Genomic DNA, 27,689 nt, shown 5'->3' with positions numbered 1-27,689 from the left:
AATGCGACTCCTTAAGGGGTTTCAGCATGTTTCACCATCTCCATTTGCTATGCCCCAGCGGGACCTAAATCTAGTTCTCACCTTTCTTACGTGTGTACCTTTACACAGTTGCTCTCTCAGACTCCTTACCCTCAAGACTACCTTTGTTGTCGCAATAACATTGGTGCTGTTGTCAACCCCCCAAAAACTACTTTCTACCCAGACAAGCTGGTCCTGTGGACTCAAGCCACTTTTCTTCCAAAGGTATTGACTCCCTTTCATGGTGGTCAGAACATCACCCTTCCGGCATTCTTTGCACAGCTTCCCCCTCTATGGAGAGGAGAGACTCCACTGGCTGGATCCAAAGACATCTGTCAGTTTCTATATTAATTGTACAAGAGAACAACATGATAACGATCAGATCTTTATTGCAGTGGTTCTCAGCCTTTTGACTTCTGTGGACCCCAACTTTATCAATACTGGAACCCAGGGACCCCCACTGAATCATTATTGGAATCCGGGGACCCTCACTGAGTCACTACTGAAAGCTGGGAACCTAATCTGTTAATATTATTTAATTTTCTCAGCAGTCACGGGTCCTCTGAGGAGGCCTCGTGGACTCCCATGGGTCCATGGACCACAGGTTGGGACCACTGCTTAAGTGGGCTCACTGAAGCAAAGAAAAGCTGTGCAGAAAAGGATCATCTCTCACTTGTTTGTATTTCACCTTAAGATTGCTATGAGCCGGGGAAAAGCAACCTCCTGGAGACTTGCTGGCTCACTTTACCAGATCCCAGACCACTACCACTGCATTAGCTTGTGAGGGGGGGAGAGGGGTTCCTGTTCCTGACATTTATCAGGCTGGTGCGTGGGCATCGCTCCATATGTTCACGAGGCAAGTTTACAGACCCTCCTCCTGGGAGGTACTGCTTTGGTATCTATTCAAAAGGTGGCGAATGCGGTTCTGAACAAAAACATTTCCCTATGGATTTCCGACAAGGAAAGTAAAGGACCCCATACACTAGACTGCTCAGTGACCAGTGCTTCATGAATGGATGAATGAATAACATTTTTAAAGCACCATGCTCCCCCCTTAAAGTGGTGTCCTGACACTAGGGCTAATTAATTAGGTTGGAAAGGCACTTTGCAGCTTTTGTGATAAACATGTTTTGAGGTACTTTCTGGAATGATAGTCCCAAAGTCAAAGGTACGGGGTTGCATAACTTGGCACTCCCCTGCATCTGTGTTTGGATCTAGGGACCTTCAGAAGTCTAGCTCCAGCTGAGTGAAGAGTGTGTACTGCAGGGAGCCTTGAAGGGACTTCTGAGAAATGACAGCCGATGGAGAGTAGGCAGTTAAGATTTGATAGAAATTCTATGGGAAATATTTAAAATAACAGAGGCAGCAGCGTTCTGAAAACTCTAGAATCTATCTAGAAGAAATGTAGCCGGTCCTAAATATTGGGTATTAGCATAATCTTTGAATGAGGATATCAGATCCAAGACAATAGTTTCTCTGCCTGAAATGGGCAGGTAATCTGGATTGCTTGTGACACCATGAAACATTTAGGGTCTACTGAGGTGCTATGGGTAGCAAACAACAGACCAGAGCCAAGAGCACCCTTAAATTTTCGTCACAGATGCTCAAGAGGATATAGGTCCAAGTGCTTCTGGCTTCCTGTTGCGGCACCACGTAGAGTTACCACTGCCAAAAAAGCAAGTCTTTTTTTATTTTCTGCATTGAGTTTTAGGAAACTAAAATTCATCAATTCCAGGATGGCCAGCATGCAAGCAGAGAAACAGTTCTGGGTTTCCTCCAGATTGCCAATTATAAAAATATTATCTGTATGACATCTGCATACGTCATGCAAAAGAAGCAGTAGGATTTAATCAGAGCTCCCACAAGAGCCATGTTTATGCCATGGCATAGGCGTGCTGGAAAGGCTGGCTGTCTAAAGCAGATTGAGGCCAAGCCCCTCCCTTCTACCTTCTCTTCTGTATTTGCCAGCTTGGCGTATGATGAGTTGATTTCACTGTTGTGAGCATAAGCTGGAATTCAATCCCAAGTTTGCTGTTTCTTCAAGCAGTTGCTGGCACATTAAGAGATATCAATTTTACATGACTCATGTTTGTCTCTCTAAAATGCATGCACTAGATATGTACTCTGGTATTTTATAGTTGCCATGTTACATAGAATTAACTTCAGTCAATCACAATTAATTTACACTTTATTGAAAACTGGAGATTGTACCTTCACATTGATCTGCCTGGTTCTCACAGCCAGTCTTCAACATTAATTATGCCTACTTCCTTGCATCAGGGTTTTCACTTACTTACTGAGGGTTTGTACAAGATCACTAAGTGTTAGTCCCCTTTCCTTTTGGGCAAGCCAAGAATTAGCCTATCCAGCACAGTTTGATCATACCTTAATTGAATGACATGCCTATATATTTGTATGGAATATAGTATTGCATCGTGAGTAGCTTTTCATTGCTGTGCATTATGAATGCGTTGCCTAATTTGCCATTTTTATGTGTTTAGATTGCTTTATATTCTCCTCCCCCCCCCCTTTCAACTGTGGTAATTTATTTATTCTTTCATTGGTGTTTTGATGAGTTTTAATGCCACCGTTATTAACTGCAGTAGGTCCGCTTAGCCCTAAGGAAGCCTTCCTATGTCAGTCATAGAAACACATCAATAAATGTAGTTGGGGTTGTGATTCCTGTGGAACATTGGTGTTTGTCACAAGAGGACCTCTGAAGTATATCCAATGAAGTATATCCAATGTAGCAATGGATAAATATAATTGAGCTTTTGGAATGTCTGTAAGCCTATTCATTTCATGAGTTTCTGTCTCATAAGGACAAGTGTGAAAGGATCTGCTCTGTCTTTTCATTGCTGTATGTTAATAGTTGAGGGGGTCCAGTAAAGAGATTTTAGCTTTAATTTCTTCTGCCACTTTGATTTGATATAATGGTTAGGCAGAGATGTAATCTGTTTGACAATGCTATGACAAAAAAAGGTTATCCTGAAAGGACGCTAATTGAAATTACAATTGGTGAAAAGGTTTTTGAGCCATTGTGTACACAAAGGGAGAATTTCAGTTTTGTCCTAATTGAGTTTTTATCCAGAGTTATAATGTTACACTGTGGGCCACTCACCTGAATTCTCATGACTTCTGCGGAAGTGAAGATCTTCTATGATGTCCCCCTTGGGTTAATCCTTAGTATCAGAAGAGACAACTGAGAATGGGGGGGCATGAAGGGTTGGAGAGAGAGCAGTGAATGGTTCTGGTGTATCTAGAGCTCCTGTGGAAAGAATTACTGGTTTATGTTGATCGTTTCGAGCAAGACCCTTTATGTCCTAGTGGTATGACTCACTACTGCCACAAGAGGTACTCTGTGACAAAAGAATACAATGGCTCTAGGCAAAGATACATGTATGCTTTACAGTCTGTATGAGCATGCTTTTTTTGCCCTGCCCCCTTTGTATTTACCTCTGCAATCCCTCAACCCAATTGCCAAGATCACCATCGAGGTTACTCTCCTACTATCTGTAAGGTAAAATTAGACTTAGGTGGAAAATTGCTCTTTTTCCAAACAAATTCATTTAGAGAGATTTTTTTGGGTGAGAGCCCTGGAGAAAATATCAAACCAAAATTACTGAAAGAAATCCAAGTCCACTTGGGGGGTCCTTAGAACACAGATCTTGTGATACACCCTAAGCTCATATTTTTAGTTTCTTTATTGAAAACAATTTTATTAACTGCCTTTTACGTTGTCTTACTTCACATAACCCTCACAATTTGTACTCGTTTTTCTTTTTCTTCTGCTAAAACTTCCTCATTTAAATTCAAAACTGTAAGGATGTCTTTGAAGATAGGAGAAAATTAAAAATTAGAGTAGTCCAGCTGGTACATGAGTTCCTTGTAATGGGTCAGATTAGCTGTAGCATTGATCAGAGGTGAAAGAATGATGGCCGTAGTCAAGGCAAGGGAGACACTGTGGTATAGGCTGAATGACCAGGCTCCAGAGTTCAAGGTTGAGATGCCAAGAGAGGTTGCAGGCCTCCAGGCAATAGTGTCTTGTGGCTTTTGTCATAGAATCCATGGGTGTTGATGACAGGTGAGACAGCTCTCTCGTCAGATGGATTGATGAAGCAAAGTAGATGGTGGCACACTTTGAACTTATTATTTATAGCTGTGGAGAGTGCTCCCTGCCAATCAGAAGACAAGAAGACAGTCTCTGGCAGGAAACAGAGGCACTTGATTAGAAGTTGCAGTACAAACAAAATACCAGCCACCCCAGCAGGAAACCAGGGCATAGGGAAACAGATGTATTTAATTGTGCAGTGTGTGTAATTAGTTAGCAACCATTGTGCATATAAAAATCCCAGAAATTCCAGCAGGAAACGTGGATAGCCTTTAATTGATTGCTCACCAGTGCATGTTGTTTTAACAAAAATACCAGGCACTTGTACTTCATTAAAGAGACTTGTTTACAGAGCACACAAACTAAAGGATGAGTAGTGCGCTTTACAAAGTACATAGCATGCTTTTTGAATCAGCACTCTGATACTTTTGATTTTTTTGGGTTTAGTCTAACTTTTATCAATAATGGTTTGAGAACAAAAATAAAGAGGAGGGGAGAGAGGGGACACTCATTCCAAGCTTCTCTTGGTAACCAAAACTTTCCTGAGATCATACCATTGACTAATATTGATGCTCGCAGTTTCATATAAATGCTGCATCCTATTTTATAACTGTTATCCCATTCTGTGGCTTTGCGCAGGTAGGCCTATTCAACGCGACCAAAGGCCTTCTCTGTTTCCAAATGAATTGCACACCAGGTGTTTTGTTCAACAATTGTAGCTTGTGAGATGATATTTGCAAAGAATCTAGCATTTAATGTTGAAATTCTGGTCTCTACTAAACTGTTTTGATCAAGGTGTACCGTGGAGGCGATAAAGGAGTTTTGGTGTGAGGCTAGCATCTTTGTGAATATGTTGCAGTCTGAGTTTATAATTGATATAGGGCAGTAGTTTTTTTTGTGTTTTGCAGATCTTTCTCTTTTTTAAAGAATTAGCTTAATTATTTTTTTAATGAAATTACAAAAAGGTGGGGAGATGATGTTGTGGAAGTGCTCAAACAGTATTTGGAGTCCCACAAGTAGAATTTCAATGCATGCTTGATTGAGTTCTGTCAGGAAGCCATCTGGTCCTGGTGCTTTATTTCTTTTGAGATCGCGGATATTGTTTTTGATTTCTTATAAATCGATCTTCCCATTAGTCACAATAAATTAAGTAGGATTTTGTAGTTGGTGAAGCATCCGTGTAGTTGAAAAGAACTGATTTAGCTTTTCTGTGTCAGAAAATAATTAATAGTTCTTCTGTTTCATTGTTTTTTAATCTTGGTAAGCCTTCGTTGTTCTTGATGGTGATTATTTTAATTTTTTCTCTCTTTGCTTTAAGATAGTTAGCCAGAAGCTTGCCTTTTTGTTTCCATCAATGTGATGCTTCATTTTTATACGCGGATGTAATTAACTGCATAAGTAAATTTTATTGTTAAATCTCCTTTTCAGCATTAGGAGATCGATGTAAGTAGAGTTTAGGTGAAAACCATAAGGTCACTGTGAAGATTGCATACCAGTAAGATTCAGCACTGTTTATTGGTTTCTCTTGTGTTAGGCCTGTTTGTTAAAGCCATCAGAGATTACTTCCATGTCCAGCCCAAACGTATGTTTCTTCACAACACTAAGTAAATTGTTGGGCCTCAGATTCTTATGAAATTACCAAAAATTTAATGACAGTGAAAGATGCTGACAGTCAGGCTATCAGGTCAAAACGTTATATATTGTTTTTAACAATGTACTATGTGACACAACCAAATAAAAATCATTTCATGTCATCTCAAACACACTTGAAAACTTTTTTTTAACCTAATTGATGTATTTAATATTAGACTACCACTACAGTGAAAGGGATGACGATGGCACATAGAACTGACTAAGTTACAGATTATTAGAGCCCAACATAACTAACTCAGAAACAAATTGTTTCTCAAACCAGGAAGATTACTGTAGCCTCCCCCCTCATTCTATGATGACCAGCCTGGGGCACTGAATGAGTTGATCATTGTGACTCTGGGCTGCTTCGGTGAGGTGTCTCTTTTATCCTCAACAAGGTAATTTTAATTTTACTCACCTCTTGACTTCAAGAAAATATACACCAGAGGTTTGGCGTTGAAGACTAATGTAAGCCAGGGACCTGTTCTTTATGAGAACAAAAAAGAAGGTTTACAACCGTCAAAGGAAAATTATTTGATGTATGTAGAAAAGGCATTTTTTGACATAAGGCGGTCCAGGGTGCCCTGGCTGCATTCCTGTTGGCTCCTATAATTAGCCCTCCCACTCACAGACAGCCTACTAGATCCCAGGAAATTAAATAAGAGGGGTGGGGGCTGACCTCTTCAGTTGGTCATTTGGGGTGAGACGCAAAACCAGGAGGGTAACAGCCCCTCCTGTGGACTAAATCATCATACACTAATGGCAAGCAAAAGGACATTTGACTTTTATGTTTTGAATTTACATCTGGACCAAAGGAGCTTGGTTAACTCCTAATATCGTCCCACAAGCAATGTTGAGTGACTGCACTTTTTGGACTTGGTTACGCTGCCACCTGGAAAAACCTACCAGACCCAGACACTAAACTAAACATCTGGGTGAGTCCAGGGTGGTGTGCTTCACATGCACCCCACATCATCTTCTTACCCACAATGCTCTGCAAACCTCTAACTTTGCCTGAAATCACTCACTTTCTCTACATTTATGCAGTGGAAACTTCCGGAATCCTCAGAAGCCACATAATTTCTACCACCCATCATTGCTACATCTGCACCAATAAAAGTTCTACCCAACTTGTATGCGTGCCCAAAGCAGAGTCAGCCTATAAACGTATGGAAAAAAACCTTCCCTTTTAGACCCGCTTTGGTTCCCCCCTTAATTTCTACATGTTTTTGGCCCATCCCTGTCACAGGCACTTGGCGCCTCTACACATGTGAGGCATTGTGTTTAACGGGAAGCTATGAGAAGCGCTGGGTGGTAGGAAATTTGTGCCGGTGCAGTGATCCCACACAGAAATGTGAGGAAAATGTGATTTTTCCTTTTTAGCTAAATTTTAGATTTGCAGGGGATTTTGGGTAAGAAAACTCCTGGGAATCGATGCAAGGCACACCTCCCTGGACTTTTTCGGATACCTGCTTGATAGGTTTTCCTAGATGGCTGCCGAGCCTGGGACTGAAAATGCAGGAGCCCCGACTTGCAAAAAACAGGTCTTCCCTGTCGCGGGCAATACTCATATCACCACAAGTTAGGTACTGGTTTTATCGGGATACTTGAGGGAATGCTGGGTGGAAGGACGTTTTTGGATCCCCTCAGATTCCAGGACTTTCCATGACGGAAATGTGAGGAAGATGGGTTTTTGTAGACTATTTTGAGGTTTCCAAGGGATTCTTGTATCAAAATCTGGTGAGAGCCACACAAGTCACCCCATCCTGGATTCCCCTGGGTATCTAGTTTTCAGAAATGTACAGATTTGCCTGGTATCCGTAGGTGCTGACTGAGCTAGGGCCCAAAATCCATAGCAAGACAAATTGCAAAAAAGGGTCAGTTTTAGGTGGAAAAATGTGATGTGTCCATGTTGCGTTTTCGGCCTTTTCATGCTGCTGCCACTAGGCCTACCCACACAAGTGAGGTACCATTTCTATCGGGAGACATAGGTGGAAGGACATTTGTGGCTTCCCTCAGATTCCAGAACTTTCCATCACAGAAATGTGAGGAGAATGTGTTTTGTCAGGCAAATTGTGAGGTTTGCAAGGGATCCTGGGTAACAGAACCCGGTGAGAGCCACACAAGTCACCCCACCCTGTATTCCCCTAGGTGTCTAGTTTTAAAAAATGTACAACTTTGCTAGGGTTCCGTAGGTGCTGACTGAGCTAGGTCCCAAAATCCATAGCAAGACAAATTGCAAAAAAGGGTCAGTTTTAGTTGGAAAAATGTGATGTGTCCATGTTGCGTTTTCGGCCTTTTCATGCTGCTGCCACTAGGCCTACCCACACAAGTGAGGTACCATTTCTATCGGGAGACATAGGTGGAAGGACATTTGTGGCTTCCCTCAGATTCCAGAACTTTCCATCACAGAAATGTGAGGAGAATGTGTTTTGTCAGGCAAATTGTGAGGTTTGCAAGGGATCCTGGGTAACAGAACCCGGTGAGAGCCACACAAGTCACCCCACCCTGTATTCTCCTAGGTGTCTAGTTTTAAAAAATGTACAACTTTGCTAGGGTTCCGTAGGTGCTGGCTGAGCTAGAGCCCAAAATCCACAGCCAGACACATTTAAAAAAAAGGGGCAGTTTAGAGTGGAAAAACGTGCTGTATCCATGTTGCGTTTTGGTCCGTTTTCTGTCAAGGTCACTAGGCCTAGCCACACAAGTGAGATACCATTTTTATCAAGAGACTTGTGGGAACACAGAATAGTAGAACAAGTGTTATTACCAATTGTCTTTCTTTGTATTTGCGCTTTCCGAATGTAAGATTGTGTAAGAAAAAAGTAATTTTTAGAAATGCCGTCTAATTCACATACTAGTATGGGTACCCCCAAATTCAGATATATGTAAATAACCACAGCTTCTAAACTCCATATCTTGTGCCCATTTCGGAAATACATAGGTTTCCTTGATACCTATTTTTGACACTTGGTGTTTTACCAAATGAAGTGCTGTATACCTGGTACACAATGAAAAACCATTGCAAGGTGCAGCACAGTTATTGGCAATGGGTAACTTGGGTTATTGGAGAACATTACAAGCCCTATATATCTCAGCAACCAGAAAGATCCAGCAGACGTAACAGTATACTGCTTTCAAAAGTTTGCCATAGTTATCAAAAGTTACAGTTCAGTGCTTTGTTTTTTAGTGACCATTCCATTTGAAATCCAGCTATATTCTCCCAGGAACAAGGTTGTGGTAAGAAACCAGCCTACCGTCATTGCTTAGAATTATTTGAATTTTGCGTAAATCTCTAATCCTCATCATCTTCTTATTATTATTCAGAGCCAGTTCTGATGAAACTTTTAGCTCTGGCAAGGAGCTTTCCAGTGGTTGACATTTACAGAGTGGACACTTGGCCTTCATCTGCAAATTTGTGCCAAGTAGTATTGTCTGACTCTTCTGGTGAGGAATAATGGTTACTTCACTAGATCGGTCAGGCATGATTTTCATGTTTAATCAGCACTATTCAGTTCCGGCTCCCAGTGTGTGCTGCTTTGGGATTCATTCATAAAATTAGAAATCTGTGGAAAGATGTGTCAGTCAGAAGAACAACTCATATTCTGTAACGCTATCTCTGATGTGTACTATAACTTTATGTAGATTCTCCACCAGCCTCCACCTTCCCCTTTTGAGAAATATATTTTCATGATATCTTTCTCCATTCTGGTGGAACATATTCTGCTGTAATTTATCTTGTTTGGTTCCTCTCTTTAAATGTCAGTTGGGTGTGGAAAAAGTGAAGGAACAGACGCTGGTACCCCAGATCACTCTGTATACTGGCTTGTGTTTTCACTTTTGTGGCGAGTGGAGCTGCAACCAGAGTTGCATGGTGCCATCTACATGCACCAGGCATCTACTTCTAGGCAAAAAAGTATCCACCAGAAATGGTATTACCAAAGGTAAGTAACTGATTATTTTCCACGTGGATGGTCAAAACTGCTGACCTACCAGAATTGATTGAAAATGTCTTTTAACTAGGAAAGAATTTAAGACCGATAGGTATTTGGTGAGTTTAACATTAAAAAAAATCCAGAGCAAATGTAATAAATCTTAATTTATGATGTTTATTTTTCTTTTCTTTTCTTTTTTTAGATGGAATCTCAAGGGCTGGATCTGCGTTATTCAATGAAATGAGGAATGCAGTGTTTGGAAAAGTAGCACAGAATTCTATTCGTCGGATAGCTAAGAATGTCTTCCTTCATCTCCATAATCTAGATTTGGGATTTCACCTCACAAGGCAGACTGGGGCACTCTCCAAGGCAATTGACCGGGGAACACGAGGCATCAGCTTTGTCCTCAGTGCTTTGGTGTTCAACTTGGGCCCAACCCTCTTTGAAGTGGCACTTGTCAGTAGTATTTTGGTAAGTGAGGCATGCAAAAAGTGTTGTCTCTTTGGCATAGGAGATTTCATCAGGGAAAATAATCCAATAACGTTTTTTCATATTGTTAATGGATAAAGATGAAGATGCATTCGGAATAAAGGGTTTAGCTTCACCTGCCTGGTAATCATTCATTCTGTTTGAGCTTTGTATGCAAACTCCAACTAAAATCTGTTGGCTTTGGCCTTGCTGAACTCAAAGGTGCAAATGTGGGACTCCTTTTGTAACCAACATGAAACCTACAAGGAGAAGATGAAATAACTATACTAGACTGGCTTTAACCAAAGCATAACAGTTGGTGCGGCATTGCACAAAGCTGACTTTCCTGAAAATGGAAAGATGATTTAAAAGCATCTATGTTGCAAACCAACAACATTTCTGACTAGTGCAGAGAGCATTCTAGTTGCAATATTCTTAGTGATATTAAAGCAACACTAGTGTATCTGCCCTGCAAGTTGTTAAATTGATGATTTATGGTCCCAGTTACAGGGTTGTAATTCCACAAAAGGAGTCTGGTTGTTTTGAGCGCGCCAGTGCAGTGGCAGACATTATCATAACACTCTGGAGAGTTTGAAAATTTGAGACGATTGTTGGCAGATATGATGCAGGTGTAGGGGCGGAAAATTCCTCTCCATGGTAATGGACGTGCAACCCTACCCTGAGTACCCAACTGTACTGTTGTCTGGATCCCTAATGCTGATTTTTGTTGTCACAGGCAAACACTGATCATGTGTGTGTGCCATTACATAGGCTTGTCCCATGGATTACGGTCTTGTTGAACCAGGAGGGGTACCCAAAGCGGTACCCTCATAATGGCAGAAGGCTGCTGCCTTCACCAGGAGTTTGAGCAGCACAAGCGCAGTGGTAGCAGCATACCGTGTAGTGATCAGTAAGCATGAACAAGTCCTTTTTAACATGTCACTGGAGTAAGACCTACAAGCTTGCTCACACTTCTGCTGTGTGCTTAACTCAACCTTGCCCTATATCGTTTCAGTGTGAAGTGCTGCACAGAGGTGGTGTATCAGTGCTGGGTGTATGTGTACCTGGGAAGGATACAATACAAGGGTAATGCAATACTGGGCAGCATATGAATTAAGAATGCATGGTTCTCTTTTGTTCATTGAGAGGGCTCATAAGAGAATTATAAAGAGTAGAGCTGGGCCCCTGGGCTAACCTTTTAATGCACAAATCACTGTGGCTGACATCCAGTGGGAACTCTAGTCACTCCCATGACCTGTTTTGTGGGACTATCTGCTTTGGAGACACTCCTGTTGTGACAGACTGCTTTTCAAGAGGAAGAGCGAGCAAAGGAGTGGACACTTCAAAAGAAGCAGAACCCTAACATAAAACATCAAAGACTCCGTCCCTAAATCACATTTTGTGTCTAGAAATGGAGCAAAAAGAAAGGGAATTTGAGACCCCACAAATTGTCATCTGCCAAGCAGCCTGACAGGCTGTGTAAGGAGGGAAAGCTCTGGAAGACATCTGCCAGTCCCTAGAACTGGGAATCAAAACCTGCTGGTCTTCCTGCTGGGTGAAGGGACATCACCTAGGGAATCTAGGACTACCAGCCCTGGAGCCTGGAGCACCAGTGCCTGACTGCTTGCCGAGACCAATGTGCCCTGTGAGGGAGTGGAGAGCATCGAAGGGAACAAGATCCAGTGGGGAGCTCTGTCAAGTGGTCTCTCCATATGAGTAGTGAGGAAATGGCTGCTGCATCGATCAGGTCATTACCCGTCGATCCTGATAATCCGAGAGAGGGCCGCTGTGAATTTAGTCATGTCTCGTGAGCCGATCAGGCTGGAGCCTGTGTGTGGTATGCCGGGAGGGGCCACTGCGGAGAATTTCACCATGCTGATCGGGTCAGAGCCCATGGAAAGTAAGTTGCAAGACTCCTGTATATCAGATGGTGTCACTGGGAGCATCACAGGCTGTGACTTCTTCTATTCCCTCCGCCGGAGATGTAAGGACGCAGTGGGAGCACCTGCACACTATCACCCAGAGAATGGACTCAAGACAGCATTGTCGTAGCTACCTCCCCCATCTGAAGAGCGAACACTTATTATTAAGCAGAAGCCACAAAAGCCTCCAGTCGCTTAAGGAGCGTGACCACAAGAGAGGCTTGGCACCCGTTGAGTGCAGAACCTGGTGCTGTGTGCATTCAACTCACATGCAGGCTTTGTAAGCACCCGCGGACGGGGTTCATGGTGCCGGTAACACTGGTTTCGGGCCTGTTGGATGCTGTGAAACTTTCTGCTAATTTTGCACAATAGCACTGGAACAGTACTGGCTTAAAATCAGAGTTGTGCTGTACTCTTTCTACTCAGACTACTAGTGGGGCATGTAACCTGGATGTTACCAATAGTGAATGGAGAATAACCACAATCGCTAACATGAGGAGTGAGTGGGACCGGGAACCGCCAAAGAAAAACTAGAGCCCCAACCTCAGGGGAGAAGTGTGTAATTATTTGAGGATGTCATCTTTTTCCTTTGTGTGGATAGCAGTAGAAATAAAATACTTTTCTTTTCTCATGAAAGTGAGTATTTGACTGGACATTGATGTATTGCTGCTGCTGTATGCCTTTTGAGTTGTGGGCTTGTGTTCACTATCCTGTATCCGCCTCTTCCCCAATGGAGTCTTGGACTTCTCGGACCACACTATTGTGAGAGTCTAGTGCAGACGGGGCACTTGGTTGAGTTGTTGAGGATCAATAGTAGGTCTGGCCCCTAGGACATCGGAAGTAAGAGGCCTGAAGCCCAATGGTTTGGCCCAGTAGCCCATTCATGCCACATGGCCCTTTCAAAGGGTTTCTGACAGCATAGAATTGAAAGATGCGAGTACCACAATTACTTTCTTGTTGATTGTGATTCTGTTGGTGACCAAGATGCAGGAGAATTAGGGGCCTCTGGTACAAGTTTATTTTGCAGTTGCAAACTGTTATTCGCAAAAACACCTTTGTACAATGTATCAATGCCCTTTTATAAGTTAGAAAAGTCTATGTAACTCGTAAAATTGCAAATAAGAGCTCAAGCCAGTGATCAGATGCTCATTCCGAAAAGAGAATGGTATCTCTTTCGGAAAGGGAAAGCTGTCACTGTGAGACAGTATTCGGTTTGTGGAACATTTAGGACAGCTTCCAGCGTGGTCGTAGTCAATGGGGACCTCCAATGTCTTCTCAAACAGCAAAACATTATAAGCAGCCCTTGTCCGTTTAATGAGTACAGGGTGCTTAAAAAAAAAAAATACAACAAATATTTCAAGTTTGGGAAAGGAAATGCTGATGTACCTTTCAGGCTACCCTGTATTCATAGCTTTTCAACGGTGGTGGGGGGGTGGGGTCGCAAACTGAGATCTATCTTCTAATATTCATTAGTCAAGTGATTTTAGACCCTACCCAAGCAGCTATATTGAGCTTGACCTGTTAGTACGTAGGTTGTATTGTAAAATGACAGATATATCACAATTATTTGGTTTATGGTTTGCACTCACAATGTGTGATCTGCCTGCACCTGTATAAGACCCATACTTTTTTTGTTGAGGCATGCAGAAGGCTGATACTGAAAGTGGTACTCCTTCCCTTGGTGATTGCAGGCTCCAATTTGTTGTCTCCAAAAATACGTAACATTCTTGTCTGTGAGCAGCACACTCCTGATTCTTATTCAAAATCCAGCACTCGCATGCAGTCCTCAAGATTGTAGGTGAGAAAATGAGCCCATTGACGTACGTTTCTTGCTGGTCAAGGCAGAGAAATACTTGTGTTTATTAACTAAGTTACAGCAGCGCATGTTTACTTAGGTTACTTAAGTGTTCAAACATGTGAGGCATGTAGTGTGATGCAGTTCATTATGTAATACTGGACTGTTATACTACACGGTGATCATTCAAATCCCTAGGTGAAAAAGGTTGGCGATGCTAGACCAATTTTTAATCGGCTTTGTATTGCATACTACCTATCACAGTTTGCCCTCTTTAGTGACAAAAGAGTGGTCAATGTAGCGTTGAACTCTGGCAGTCATTGAGTGTGGGCGAATGAATGGTTGTCAGGCAGCTGTATCAATAGAAAAATAAAATTTCTAGTTCGATAGAAACTGCCTTGAAGAATGGTACTATTTGGGGGGCAGGAAATCAAAACTGTAAAGAAAGGCCACGGCATACGTAGGATTTGTGTATTGCATACAGTACGTTAAAGTTGAAAGCAAGCCTGTCCCTGGCCAGATCACACCCAGGAAGACTGCCAGTTTGGTGAGCCAACTAGTAAACGTGACTAGCGATAACAGCACTACCTGCACCAGATTTGGTGTAAAACTACAGCAACTGCAAAGCAAGCATACTGCATTTACCAGAATGCAATTGGATGACCTGTGCTGGGATGATAGGCAGTGTGCTCCCTCCTCCCTTGTGTTTAAAAAGCCCCCTTGAACCAACAAGCTGACAAGCTCACCTGGGAAGCACCTGTGTCCCTTTGGAGTGCTACTGTGACCTGTGAAAACTTGGGCAGCATTTCAGGAACCCCAGATGACTTTGCTCTGCTCTCTACTACTTCTGCTCTCTCCTGATGAAGGGCTAAACCCTGAAACATGTCTCTTTAGAAACAACACTACCTGCATCAACTTTGGTGAAAAACTACTGCAATTTTGAATTAAGCGTACTGCATTTACCAGAATGCAATGGGGTGAACTGTGCTGGGATGAGAGGCAGTGTGCTCCCTCCCCCTTGTGTTCGCATGCTTTCTAGTCTGGTTGAATGTTTAACATTCTGGCCTCTTCATTTACTTGCACGGTCAGAACCCTGGTCTGTAGGGTACCTTAAGTTTCCTTTCTTTCCCCCTGTTGTTCAACATAGTTATGGTCCCACTAGCTTAGTCTTATTCAGTCTTGTAGCTGTGTTTTTTCCTTTACAAGGATGATAGTCAGTTTGTGCTGCAGATTGAAAGGGAACGTCTAGTTTGAAGCTATGCAACTTCATACCAGTCTCTCCTAAGTCGAGGCTTTGATATAAGCCAGCCACTTCAAATTGAACAGTGATAAGACTGAGATCTTATGTCCCGCTAGACCATTGTAGTTCTGGGATTAACTTTTCTGATTAATACTTAAACCTGCAGATCCCTCACCTTTTGAATATCCTGGGAGCCGAAATTGAGCTGTATAAGTTTGTATAGATCCTCCATGCCTGTAGGAGATGCTGGCTCTACAACTAACACTGGAAACATCATCATCATGATCTCACCGGAGCCACAAAGCACACCACCGGGATGCAACGTCAGTACACTTTTTCCGTGCCTTCAACACGGATCTGGATCTTGCTCTTTGACACTCCTGTCAGGATTTCTTCATATATTTTGAGTTTTAATTCTGTGGTGCATTCCAGAAATGTTTCCACCCGAATGGTCAGGAATCAAGCCTTGCAGAGACTGTGAGGGTCACGTGCCGATCACTGTCCTTGACGAGGGCTGAAGCTCTTCATGGCCAAGACCAACAATAATTGCAGCGACAAATGACAATTCCAGCCTTGCTTGAGGTCACCCAGTGCCTGGCCTTGACACTGAAAGAAAGGAGGAATCAACATAGTAATGATAGGAGACAAACGTAAACAAGGGTGTTTTCAGTTAGTGTACCTATATTTCTCCTAGAGCCCTCTCAGTGCCTCCTGTTCATAGGGGCTGTACTGGAAACAACATCCATTTGACCTTTCTACCTGCTCAAAAGATTTGAGACATTCAGTCTGTGATACTCTTGTTTCACAGAATGGCTCAGATTCCAGTAATGGCTGTCTTGTGTCTGTTAGGTCTATTTGTGTCTTGCATTGTCATGATCACACATGCTGGCTGGCATATGAGGGCTCTCCAGTGGTGCCTCCACAGGCATTATCTTTTCGGATACCATCACAATCTTCTGGAACACTACAGCTGATGTAGCCTGGTGTGGCTTGAAGGAGAACTTGGTAGCAGGGACCTCTTCCAGCCCCCACCAGCTGCTACCACAGTCAGGATGGATACCGCCACTCCAGGGTGTGCTGTTCATCTAGAGGAATTGAGATCAGGGGCATCTGGTCTCCAGAAGTACAGATTCTGCATATTGATCTGCTAAAGCTCAGAGCGATTTGGTTGACATGTTTCCTCCAATGCCCTAGCTTCTTTGGGTTCTGAGGAATATTTGTCAAGATTAGACTCAAGTTATCTTCATTGGGCCAGATTGGCTGAGAAGGGAGTGGTACGCAGACCCCCTGCCCCTCTACCGGTGCCCCCCCCCCTTTCTAAGGGGGGGTGTCCTTTCTCATTGGTGGGGGTGGCAAGTTCTGTATTTCAACCTCCAGAGCCGCCACCATTATTACTGGAGATTGAGTGAAGCAGTTTAGCTACATTCCCTTTGCCAGTGGAGGTGATAAATGACATATCATCCTCTAGCCATCATTCCACCAAGACGGTGTACTCCGGAACGTGGAATAGATTTGTTGCTTTGTATGCTGAGAACAGAACAGCGTAGATCTCTTTGAAAACCCATTTGTCTACTCTATTGAGATTTGCGCTTTCTCTGGCACAGCATGGCTGTGAGAAACTGCAAGGGATACTTCTCAACAATGACTACTCTGCCTTCCGCACAAACAGTCCTGTTCAAGTCGCCCATCATTTTTCATTTTCTGAAGGGCTTGAAGACTATGTTTAACCCTACTCCCTTTGTTATGCTGAACTTCTGATGGGGGTCTCCCTTTGTGACTCTTCTAGTTACACGTTTGACTTTTAAGAGCAGCAAGCCGTGCCAGTAATTGTAAGTACTAAGTGTACACTCACCCTTTACTACTTTTTCCTGGCAAATTGGTTATTAGAACAAGAGCTGCTTTCCTTCCCAGTGTTCTTTCTATTCCCCTCTGTGGGCCACCTAGGAAGATTAAGAGAGGCTGCACCCGGTGAACTCAAAAAGAGCAATAATTTTCACTGTTGACCTCACTACGGATTTCCGGACAGAAGACCATCTCTTCTGCATCAAGATGTGTAATGCCTTAACACAACCGAACCGCCTGGGGGACCTAAGGGCCGAATCTACTAGAGCAGTGGTCCCCAAACTTTTTAATGCCGCTCTCCCCCCCCCTCCCTTCAGAATTTTTCACAATTATTTTATAAAGATGGGAATGTTTAAATATGTCTAGACTTATTTAAACCTTGCTGTTAAGTACGGTTACCTTTTTAAGAATGCAATAACATGCTTTTGCTTAAAACAAAGGCCTGTTATCTGTATAATGCTTCTTTTGGCTAGAGTCTGGCGCCCCGCCTGGGACCACTTGAGGCCCCCCTAGGGGGGCCCGCCCCCCAGTTAGAAGGCCTCGGTACTAGAGCCAACTTTTAGCCGTCGGGCTTGGCAAAAGGAGTCCCTGTGGCTGACATTTGCAGAGCGGCAACATGGGTATCACTTCAAACTTTTGCCATGCAGTAATTCTTAGATGGAGAAGTGCGATGGGATTCCTATTTTACCAGACATTCTTGCCTGACCATTCCTCAAGCCCCTCCACCAAATAGGGTGCTGCTTGGCAGTCTATTCAAGGAGCAATCTGTAGGTAGAAGTATCAATCAGAATAAAAAAGACATGCCTTTGGTATCAAGGTTTTTGGTGAATTCTCTTTTTACCTGCATAGTCCTCACCAGTCCCACCCTCCTGCCAGTGTTGAAGCATGGCCATGGGCAACTCTTAAGAAGGTTTTAAACTGTTGCTCTGCACCCTATCTTACATAATGTGTTTTCCTTCCTTCCGCTTCACTGGCTGGGAGAAAATGGATGGGAAACAAACATCTGCATTCTGGGGTGGGCACTTCATGGCTCGAGTGGAGTGACGTCATAATGATGTTGATTCTGTAGTCGTTGTGTCTTACCAGCATGAAAGAGCTTTGCAAAAGTTTCTTGATCCAGTATGGCACCTCGGATATTCAAAAGGTGAGGAATCTGCAAGTAGATAAGAGTATCACCAGAAAGATCATCCCTGAAGCTGTAGGAAGCTGGCTCTTTATATAGTGGACCAAAATGGGGTACACTGTGCAAAGAGTCCAAACAATCCCCAGAGGTATCACAGAGGCACAAATTACATCCCAAATGCTCTCTTTTTGGGTAGTGTGGTCAAGCAGTTGGTCATATCGCAGGGTAGTGCTAAGCATGTAAGCCACACACTCATGCAGTAAATGAGACACAAAATCAATAAAGAAATGTGACACCAATTTATAAAAATAACTCATACTTTTATGTAAACTTTGATACCAAGATCATCTGACTCAGGTGAGTACTTTTTGACTTATAAATATTTTGAGTTTTTAAAGGTAGACAGTGCATTTTTCAGGAAGCTGCAGTGCAATTCTATGGAGGAAAAAAAGGCGGCAAGCCAGGTAGAGTATGATGATTTACTGAACCAATCTCCTGCGACCAGGTCCAGGGCCACACCAACAGATCAGTTCAAATAGCTCTGGGGCGTCTAGGTGCAACGGTGTTACAGCGTTGGGTGTCCCATTCAAGTCTATAGGGATCGATCTGGTTACAAAGTTTCTGCAGGGATGGACTGGAACGACAGTCCAGGGGAACCCGCAGGGGGGCTGAACCCTTGAGGTCCTCAGGCACATGGGGACACCGTCAGTCCCCTCCTCCTTGGACCATATGGCACAGGTGCAGGGTTGTCTTCTGGCATCAAGACTGGTACTTGAGTTCTTCACAGTTGCAGGTGGGCCTGCAGAAATACTCTGCAGGTCTTGACTGGAGGTCCAATCCGACCAAGCCAACAAGTGGGCACAGTTCTCATGAGGTGGGGAGACATGGGGACACCCTTGATTCTCCTCTCCTGTGTCTGGGGCAGACGGGTGCAGAGGTGCCCTAGGGCATCAGGTCTTCGTCTCCTGGTCACTCGTGGTTTCAGGGGGTCTGCAGATGCCGTTGTGAAGTCCACAGTGGGCAAGCACAGGTTGGACTTCTGTTGTTTATGGGTTTACCTTTTGTTACTATGGGAATTAAATCTTGGAAGGTTGGAGGGTAGAATGTTAAGATTGGGAGTTGTTGCAGTTGCTTTTCTGGTGGCTACCCTGTTGGATGTATGGATCATACTTGGAATAAAAAAAAACTACTGAGAAACTCACCAGAAGTGGAACCTTTACTTATCAGGTGGCGATAAGCATAGAACGACGTGTTCCAGCTGGGTAGCGTTTCATTGGAACTTCTTTCATGCTTCATTTTTGATTTGGAGTGTCCGGTCATTTGGGCTGTTTATGATTTTCCGTTCTTCTTTCTTGATGAGGACTGAGGAACTGAGCAGGACATCCGTTGTCACCCAGAGCACCGGGAGCGGTTAGGAAGGTGAAAGGCTGAATTTGGGAGCAGCTTCTGCGAGGAAGCAGCGATCGGCACGCACAGCGCGCGCGTTGTGTGTGGCATTGCACACGTTCAGTTGATCGTGGGCGTGTTGCATGCAGCGTTGTCTGGACTACGAGTGCGACTCCCTGGTTACGTGCTGTGTGCACGTCAGTGAGAAGTGGTCAGCATAAGGGAGCAGCGTTAGATCAGTGTTACCTGGACAACGAGTGTGTGTTGTATGCAGTGTTGCCAGGACAATGAGTACGACTTCCTGGTTACGTGTTGAGTTAGTGCGAGGGAGCAGCGTTGGATGTAACGTTACCTGGACATGTTTTCTGTTTTATGTGCTGTGTATATCCACAGCAACGAGTTTCAGTCCAGCTTTTCTTAAGGTTTCATAACGTTATCTGGACAAGCTTCCTGGTTTACGTGCTGTGTGTATCCACAGCAACGAGTTTCAGTCCAGCGTTTTATTTTAATTAATTTTGAACTGCTACGTTATTGTTCGTATCACATTGTGACTACAGTGATTTGCACATTTGAGTGCAGATTACAGTGATATGCACACTATTTAGACACATTCACTTTCAACAGTTTTACAACTACATTATTATTTGTGTAACATTGATGCCTACAGTGATTTGCACACTTGAGTGCAGGTTCCAAAGATTAGCATATTTTGAACACATCCTGTTTGAATAAAAATGCAACAAGCGGTCATACCACCAATTCCATTTTTGTCATCTCCAGGTTTACCTCCTGTAGATGGCAACAATAGAAAGAGGGATTTGAGGTGTATTTCGATGCCATTGAAGGGGAAGTGGTCACACAAAAACAAATTGCTTTGTTAAAACATTCTTTAGGTATGGAAGGCAGGAAGATATTAAAACATTTACCAGCTATACCTGTTGTGGGAGAAGGTGATGAAATTGATGAATATGAGGCGGCCATAAAGGCTTTAGATGCACGTTTTAAAAAGAAAAGAAACACCATAATGGAATGTCAAAAATTGATAGGAGACTGCAGATGCCAAATGAATCCATTGAAAATTTTGTAAGTGAACTGAGAATATTAGCTGCAACTTATGATTTTAAGGCATTTGAGGATGAGGTAATTCATAAACAAGTGGTTGAAAAATAGAATAACGTGAAAGTTCAAGAGAAGCTATTAACAATAGAGAATCCAACGTTGGATGAAGCTATAGAAGTTGACAGTACTATTGAGTCTACAAACAATTTATGGAGCAATTGAACATGAAGTTGGTGGTGCAAAGTGTGCAATTGCAACGCAGTACCAAACAAAGGGAAAAGAATGTTACAGTGATCAGTGATAATAAGAGGAAGCCATTAGAATGTCATTGCTGTGGGAGTAGAAGGCATTTAGAAAATTATCAGTCCTGCCCCGTGTTTGATAAATGGTGGAACAAATGCAAGAAAAAAGGTAATTTCATGAAAGTGGGTAAGGGAGAGTGGGTAAAAGATGCTAAGAATGTTAAATCAGTTAATGCAGTAGAGTCTTACACAGCAAGTAACACAGCAAAAAACAGTCATAGTAACTCTAGTGATGAAAGTGTTGTACTTTTAGTGGAAGAGGATTCAGCCCTTGTAGAAGATATACCTGTTGTGACTCAAGCTCTAGCGAAGAAACCATTGTGTTCTACTGAAATCAATATGGGGAGCTACAAGATGTTGGTGGATTCTGGTTCCTTGTTTACTCTGATCATCATTGATGAATGCAACAAATTACAGAGTGTTTGTTTAAAGCAATCTAAAGTGAAGCCAGTAGCTTATGGGGAGAAACCGATTGATGTAGTAGGTGAGTTTGATGCATTGTTGAATTTTAAGGGCAATCAAACTCAAACTACAGTCTATGTTGCACGTACGGGAGTAAATTTGTTGGGGTGGTTAGACCAAAAGAAGCTGGAAATTGTACTAGATCCAAATAGTTGTGAACAGGTAATGCTACGCAAGGAGGTAGTAAGTTCAATCTTGGCAGAAAATTGTAGTTGGCCTGAAGATTTTCTGGAAGTATTCAACAACAAGTTGGGAAAAATAAAAGGGTTTACCCATCAAATACAATTGAAGGCCGGTGTGGAGCCTGTGATCCAGAAACCCAAACATGTACCGATAGCCATGAGCGAAGAATTGATAAAGGAGTTGCAAAGGTTATGTGATAATGATGTAATAGAACCGAAAGAGTGTTCTGAGTGGCTTTCTCCTTTAGTTTAAGCAAAAAAATCCAATAGGGCTTTGAGGATGTGCATCGATTTGAGAGACTTGAATGATAGAATATAGATTGATTGGCCTCCTTTGCCCTATACTACGGAGATGTTGACTATGATTAAAGGTGCTAGAGTTTTTGAGACATTGGATGTGTCATCAGCATACTATCAAGTTGTGTTGCATAAACATTCACAGCATCTGACGTCATTTGTCACACCGAATGGGGCATATCGATTTAAACGTAAGACATTTGGATTGGCTTCTGCTTCATCGGTTTTTCAGAGAATAATGGAAGCAATGTTTAAGGGTGTGGACAAAGTCAAATGTTTTTAAGATGAAATCTGGTTTAGGGAGCAGACCGGAAAGAACTTGATGAAACGTTAGGGGTGGTGTTGAAAATGTTTTAAAGAAAGAGGAGTCACTTTGGAAATTTAGCAAGTGCAGATTTGGAGTGGAGAGTGTAGATTATTTGGGACACACTTTGTCCAAGAAGGGTGTGGAACCAAGGGAGTGTTTAGTAAAGGCTGTAAATGAATTCCCAGCACCTTTGAACAAAGATCAACTAAGATAATTTTGTGGGATGTTGGAATTTTATGCACAATTCATTCCAAAGTGTGCTGAGCGGATGAAGTGAATGCGAGAATTACTACAGAATAAGACTAAATTTGAGTGGACGAAAGATAAGGAAGAGGAATTCAACAAGATAATGTGTGAATTAGCTGCTGTAATGCTGTGGAAATCATTTGATACACATGATCACAGTATTGTGGTGACAGATGCTAGCAAATACGGCTTAGGGGCAGTTCTAATGCAATCCCGAAATGGGAAGGATGAAGTGGTGGCATTTGCTTCTTGACCACTGAGAGGAGCTCAGGATACTTATTCGGTCATTGAGAGGGAAGCTTTGGCGTGTTGGTGGGGAGTGAATTATTTCAGGAAGTATTTGTGGGGAACGGAATTCACTGTGAGGACAGATCATAAACCATTGGTCAAATTGTTTTCAACTAAGGGTGTTGTCAAAGCGACGCCAGAATTGCTAAATAGCATTATAGGCTGCAAGAATTTCAATTTAGATTGGAGTATATTGCTGGTGTTAAAAATATTTTTGCTGATTGTCTATTGCGTCTTTGGGTGGATGCAGGGGAAGAAGAGGCTAATTGTGATGATTTTCATGTGGTTGCGTGTACGATGTTGGATGAGAAAGAATGAATTAGTGAAGAAGACTGGAAAGAAGCAGTGAATCAGGAAAAAGTGTTGCAAGAATTGATTTGGAGGCTAAGTAGTGGATGGTCCAAGAGTAAAGTGTGTGAAGAAATAAAAGTGTTTAAGGAGATATTTCAGGAAGCATGGTGGTACAATGGCATTTTGAGAAGAGCAAAATTTGTTGTTGGTACCACAAGCTATGCGAAGTAACCTATTGAGTTTGGCACATGAGGGGCATGTGGGGATGAGTGCAACGAAAAGGAGAATAAGGGAAACATTTTGGTGGCCTGGTGTAGATTGGCAGGTAGATCATTGGGTAAGGGAATATGTGGCATGTGCTTTAAGTGACAAGTCACATGTGACAACACCTAGCTGAGTTGAGGCTGTAACATTTCCAGAAAAACCCTGGCATAAGTTGGGAATAGACATAATTGGTCCCATGAATATTTTAGGCGATAATCACAGATTTGGCATAGTATTGGTAGATTACTATTCATGTTGGCCAGCGGTTAAGTTGATCAGGATGCCAAATACTAAAGAAGTAACTACATTTTTGAGGGAGTTGTTCATGAGGGAAGGCGTTCTGTCTGAAATAGTTACTGACCATGGTGTGAAATTTGTATCTAATGAATTTAAGGACTTCATGAAAAATGTGGGTGTGAAGCATATTACAACGTCTTTATATAATCCTAGGAGTATTGGTTTAGGGGAAAGATGTAATCGTGTAGTGAAGGATAAATACATTTGTCTGTGGTAAATAGTTTAGAATGGAAGAGAGAATTGGAGGCTTATGAACAACGCCTAATGCCATTACAGGGGTGTCACCATTTGCTTTACTCAAGGGTAGAGAAGCTGCAAACAAGTTAGTGCGTCCATGGATGAATAATTTGGAGTCATTGGAAGAAAAAAAAAAGGAATGTGTCAAGGAGGTGTGAAAGTGCAGATGTGGATGTAAGGAAGAGAGCAGTAAGAGAGGTGAAGGTAGGAGATTGGGTTCAAATTAAACTACTAGGGATAATTGTCAAAGGAAGTTCTAAATTTTCTGTGCCTAAACAGGTGGTATGTGTGAAGAGGTGTGTGGTCAAATTGGAGGATGGCAAATGGAGGAATAAAGAAAGACTAGCTACTCAAAAGAATGAGGGAATGACACCAGTAATAGTTAGTGGAGATGGTGGAGAATGTGGAGAAGAAGTGGGTGGTCAACATTTGGTATGTAGGAAGTCTGAAAGGGAGAAGAAGAAACCTGCATGGTTACAGCAGTATGTTGAATAGTCAACAAGGTACAAAGTTACTCAAACGTTTCGTTTTGGTTATGTTTATTTTTATTTAGGCAAAACACATGTAATGTTAAAAAAAAAATATATATATATATATATATATATATATGTTAGTGGTAGAACGATTTTAATTTTGTGTTCAATCTTTTGTCTGAAGGGGAAAGATGTGTTGTATCTGGGTTTAGCTTATGTTATTATGGGAATGGAACCTGGAAGGTTGAGGGGTAGAATGTTAGGATTGAGAGTTGTGGAAGTTGCTGTTCTGGTGGCTCCCCTGTTGGATGTATGGATCATACTTGGAAATAAGAAACTACTGAGAAACTCACCAGAAGTGGGACCTTTACTTATCAACTTCCTTTCTATACGGCCTGGGGACCATGCTGACACCGTTGGTCCACTTCAACATGGGCAAGGCAGTTTGGGTGCAGTGGTGATGTCCGGCATCTGGTTTCTGGAGATTCCAGTCCTTTCAGGTCCTTCTTCAGTGCCTGCGGATGCAGGGAAGCAGTTCCTCTAATCCAAGGGATTTCCTCCTGCCGATTGGCAAAGCACTAGCTGCTCTCCCAGTTTTTTGGAGGCTGCAGGACAGGTCAATTGCTTCTCAAGGGTTGGGTGCAGCAGGCAGGCTGGCAAGGTTGGTGTTAAGTCAGTTGTGCTGCTCGGTTCTCGGGTTCAGCAGTCTTCTTGTCCACTCTTTTTTTTGGTGTACAGTGAAGATCTGAGGATCTGGAATCAGAGGGTCCCCTAAATACTCAATTTAGGGGGTGTTAAGGGGAGTGAATGGCCAACTTACCTTGGGGTCACTACACCTTTTGATGACCACTTCCTGTGGGGAGTGGGTGTCACCCTGTCCAGAGTTCCTAAAATCCACCACACACATGATGGCGGAATTTCCTAAGTTGTTTCAACTTCATGCTGGTCAACCCACGTGTGGTACGCCTCCTGCATAGCTATTTTCCCGCCTGTCCAGATACCAGTTAGACTCTGGTATAGGGGAGCTGGCGTCTTCCTCTGGGACAGGCCAGATCTGCATACCAAAGGCGGTGGGCTTCTTTGAAGCTCCTGCCTTGGAATGCAGGTCATCCTGTGGGGATGTGTGGATAACACCCAGACAGGCTTTTGTTTCTGACCTCTCAAGAGTGGAGACTCTCAACCTGGGAGGTCAGATTCTCATCTATTGGTGGGAGGCTGTTGTCTTCAGCTTATTTTTGAAGTGAGCATTTTTTGACTTTTCCCACTGGAAAACTAAATTATCTGTGTTTGCATCTCTGTTACAAAATTGTCACACAAGTAGTTTGGATCTGGATATCGAGCAAATACATTTATCTTCATTAGGTCATGTGGCAAAACTGTCCTGTCATGGGTAGCATTTTCCCCATTTTTTCATTGTCTTTATTTTTCATTACTGTGGTGCTTTCCACAGTTCTATGAGATGATCGTTGAAGGGTTTGGATCCCATTAATGGTGCAAATAGTCTTATATTCATATTCTAAGGTAAGGAATCTGCAGCTAGATCCTGTCTCTATAAGATAATGCGATTCCAAAGGTAGCTAACTTCTCATGCAACATCATTTTACTTGTGTTTTGGGATTTGTTTAGCACCATGATACCCATTCAAGGGTGAACGATGCTGTCTGCAAAACCCAGATGAAGATTGATCATGGATGATGATGATGGAGGTGGCCATTGAAGTTTCTGGAATTGCTTTGTGTGACCTGACCTTATTATTAAATACCACAAAGAGACGTAGATTAGTTGTGTGGTTTATTGTTTCTGTGATATGCTCCTTGGCAGTACCACCGCCTTCTCCCAGCTCCTCTCACACAACCACCTGCTCCATTCTACAGCAAATTAGAGGACACTTAGTTTCAAAATATTTCTTGAAGCCTAAGGTTGAAGTTGTCTAATCTTACTATACTGCATTCTGTATGAACAGTGTAACACTAGTGATTCTAATTCCACTTAATCTGGCCACTGTATTGTTGATATTTGTATAGTGAATGAGTGTACCCTTGTAGGCCCAAAACGCTTTCTGGTTGGTTGAGTTAGTAGCTACTCCATTTGTATCATTTATATAGTGTTTGATTTTCCTCTCCAATTTGCTTCAGTTTCCTGGGTGCCCTTTGGAATGTATATTTGAAAGGGCGTTAACTGTAGTTAACTTCTTTATGGGACATACTGGTTGAAATGCATCAGGTTTGGAGACATGGCGTAAGCATGGGGAGAGAGTCATGTGACATCAATGTAATATGAGGAGCCTAATTAAAGCAGTATGAGATAGAAATCTCAGCTAGTCTATTACAAACCATTAGATTCTTGTGAGTCCAGTGGATTCTTGTGAGTCTCTTCTGATCAGTAGTTTTCTTTTATTTCAGTCACAGCCAGGTCTTTAAACCCGAGGTGATTGCTGACATTAACTACTGCCTTCAAGAGACTCTCTCAAACCTTGCAAGTTTGTATGGAGAGTGATTCCACGCCTTATCTTTTTTTTTTTTGTAAGCGGGGATAAGAAATTTAGCCATTCCAAATCCTCCTTTGGCAACAGAGTCTGCGTTTTGATTCTAGGGAGGTAGGCCCTGATTCGTTGATCACCCCATGAGCTATACAGAGCGCTATTAAGGAGATTTTTGTGAATTTAGGTAGCCAGTGCAAAGCCATTGATTGCAGAGTTAATGTAGATGCTTGTGCTCAAGTTTAGCACCTGTCTTTGTGCAGTATTCTATATATGTTGTAATTTACTAGTTAGGATTCTTGCAAGCCCAAAATAAAGCCCATTGATTTATTCATTGCACGACATTACTAGAGGTCATAATTGCCAAGGAGCATCTTAGGTGAGAGATGGTGAAGAAAGCATTTTTTGTAATTTAGTTGACATGTAGTTGGAGAGAGCAATTGGAGTCTGTGATGATGACTAGGTTCTCTATTTGTATGGAGGTGTGTGGGAGGTATTTGATTTCCCTAGGCTAGATGGTGGTAGGGTTATATTTTTGCCATGCTCTGCAAGGTAGTGATACAAATGAGGAAAGTTTTTTTTCAGAGGAGTTGAGCTTCAGATGATTTGTAGCATCAATGTTTCGGTTGACCTCAATCATTGGCCAGGTCCTGACATGTCTAGTTCTAGCTGAATGGTAACCGTGTGAAGTGGAATAGGAAGAGGGCAGTCATGCTGTTGGATTCTTCATGTTTATCCAAGGTCATCCCTGATTGCAGTTAATTCTAATTCTGTGCCTCTTACTGGGCAGAAGCCAATGTGTTTATGTGAAAGGAGGTTTTGTTCAAGAAAGTAAACATTTGTGTGAAGGCCATTTTTAAGATGGGTTTCTCTAGGAATTGTTCATTTGCTATTGACCTGTCGTTTGCAGGGCCATATTTATCAAGTTTGTGCTTGATTTCTATATACTAAGTGTTTTGAATCTGTTGGGGAACTCCTCATGTGAGAAGGATGAGTTATTGATCTTTCTGGCGAGGATGAGTGAAGGCAATGTATG

At 42.5% G+C, this 27,689-nt stretch overlaps 1 protein-coding gene across 1 annotated transcript in view; it reads left to right on the top strand.

Moving 5' to 3' along the window:
* Positions 1 to 27,689, top strand: part of ABCB7 (ATP binding cassette subfamily B member 7) — a 607,823-nt gene that overhangs the window by 367,610 nt on the left and 212,524 nt on the right. The window contains exon 6 of the mRNA XM_069210993.1: positions 9,896 to 10,164. Within this exon, the coding sequence (XP_069067094.1) occupies positions 9,896 to 10,164 (269 nt within the window). The remainder of the gene's footprint in view (positions 1 to 9,895; positions 10,165 to 27,689) is intronic.

Source organism: Pleurodeles waltl, chromosome 2_1, assembly GCF_031143425.1.
Source record: "Pleurodeles waltl isolate 20211129_DDA chromosome 2_1, aPleWal1.hap1.20221129, whole genome shotgun sequence".
Lineage (NCBI taxonomy): Eukaryota > Metazoa > Chordata > Amphibia > Caudata > Salamandridae > Pleurodeles > Pleurodeles waltl.
The sequence above is the reverse complement of the archived record's forward strand: the minus strand, read 5'-3'. Positions and strand labels throughout refer to the sequence as shown.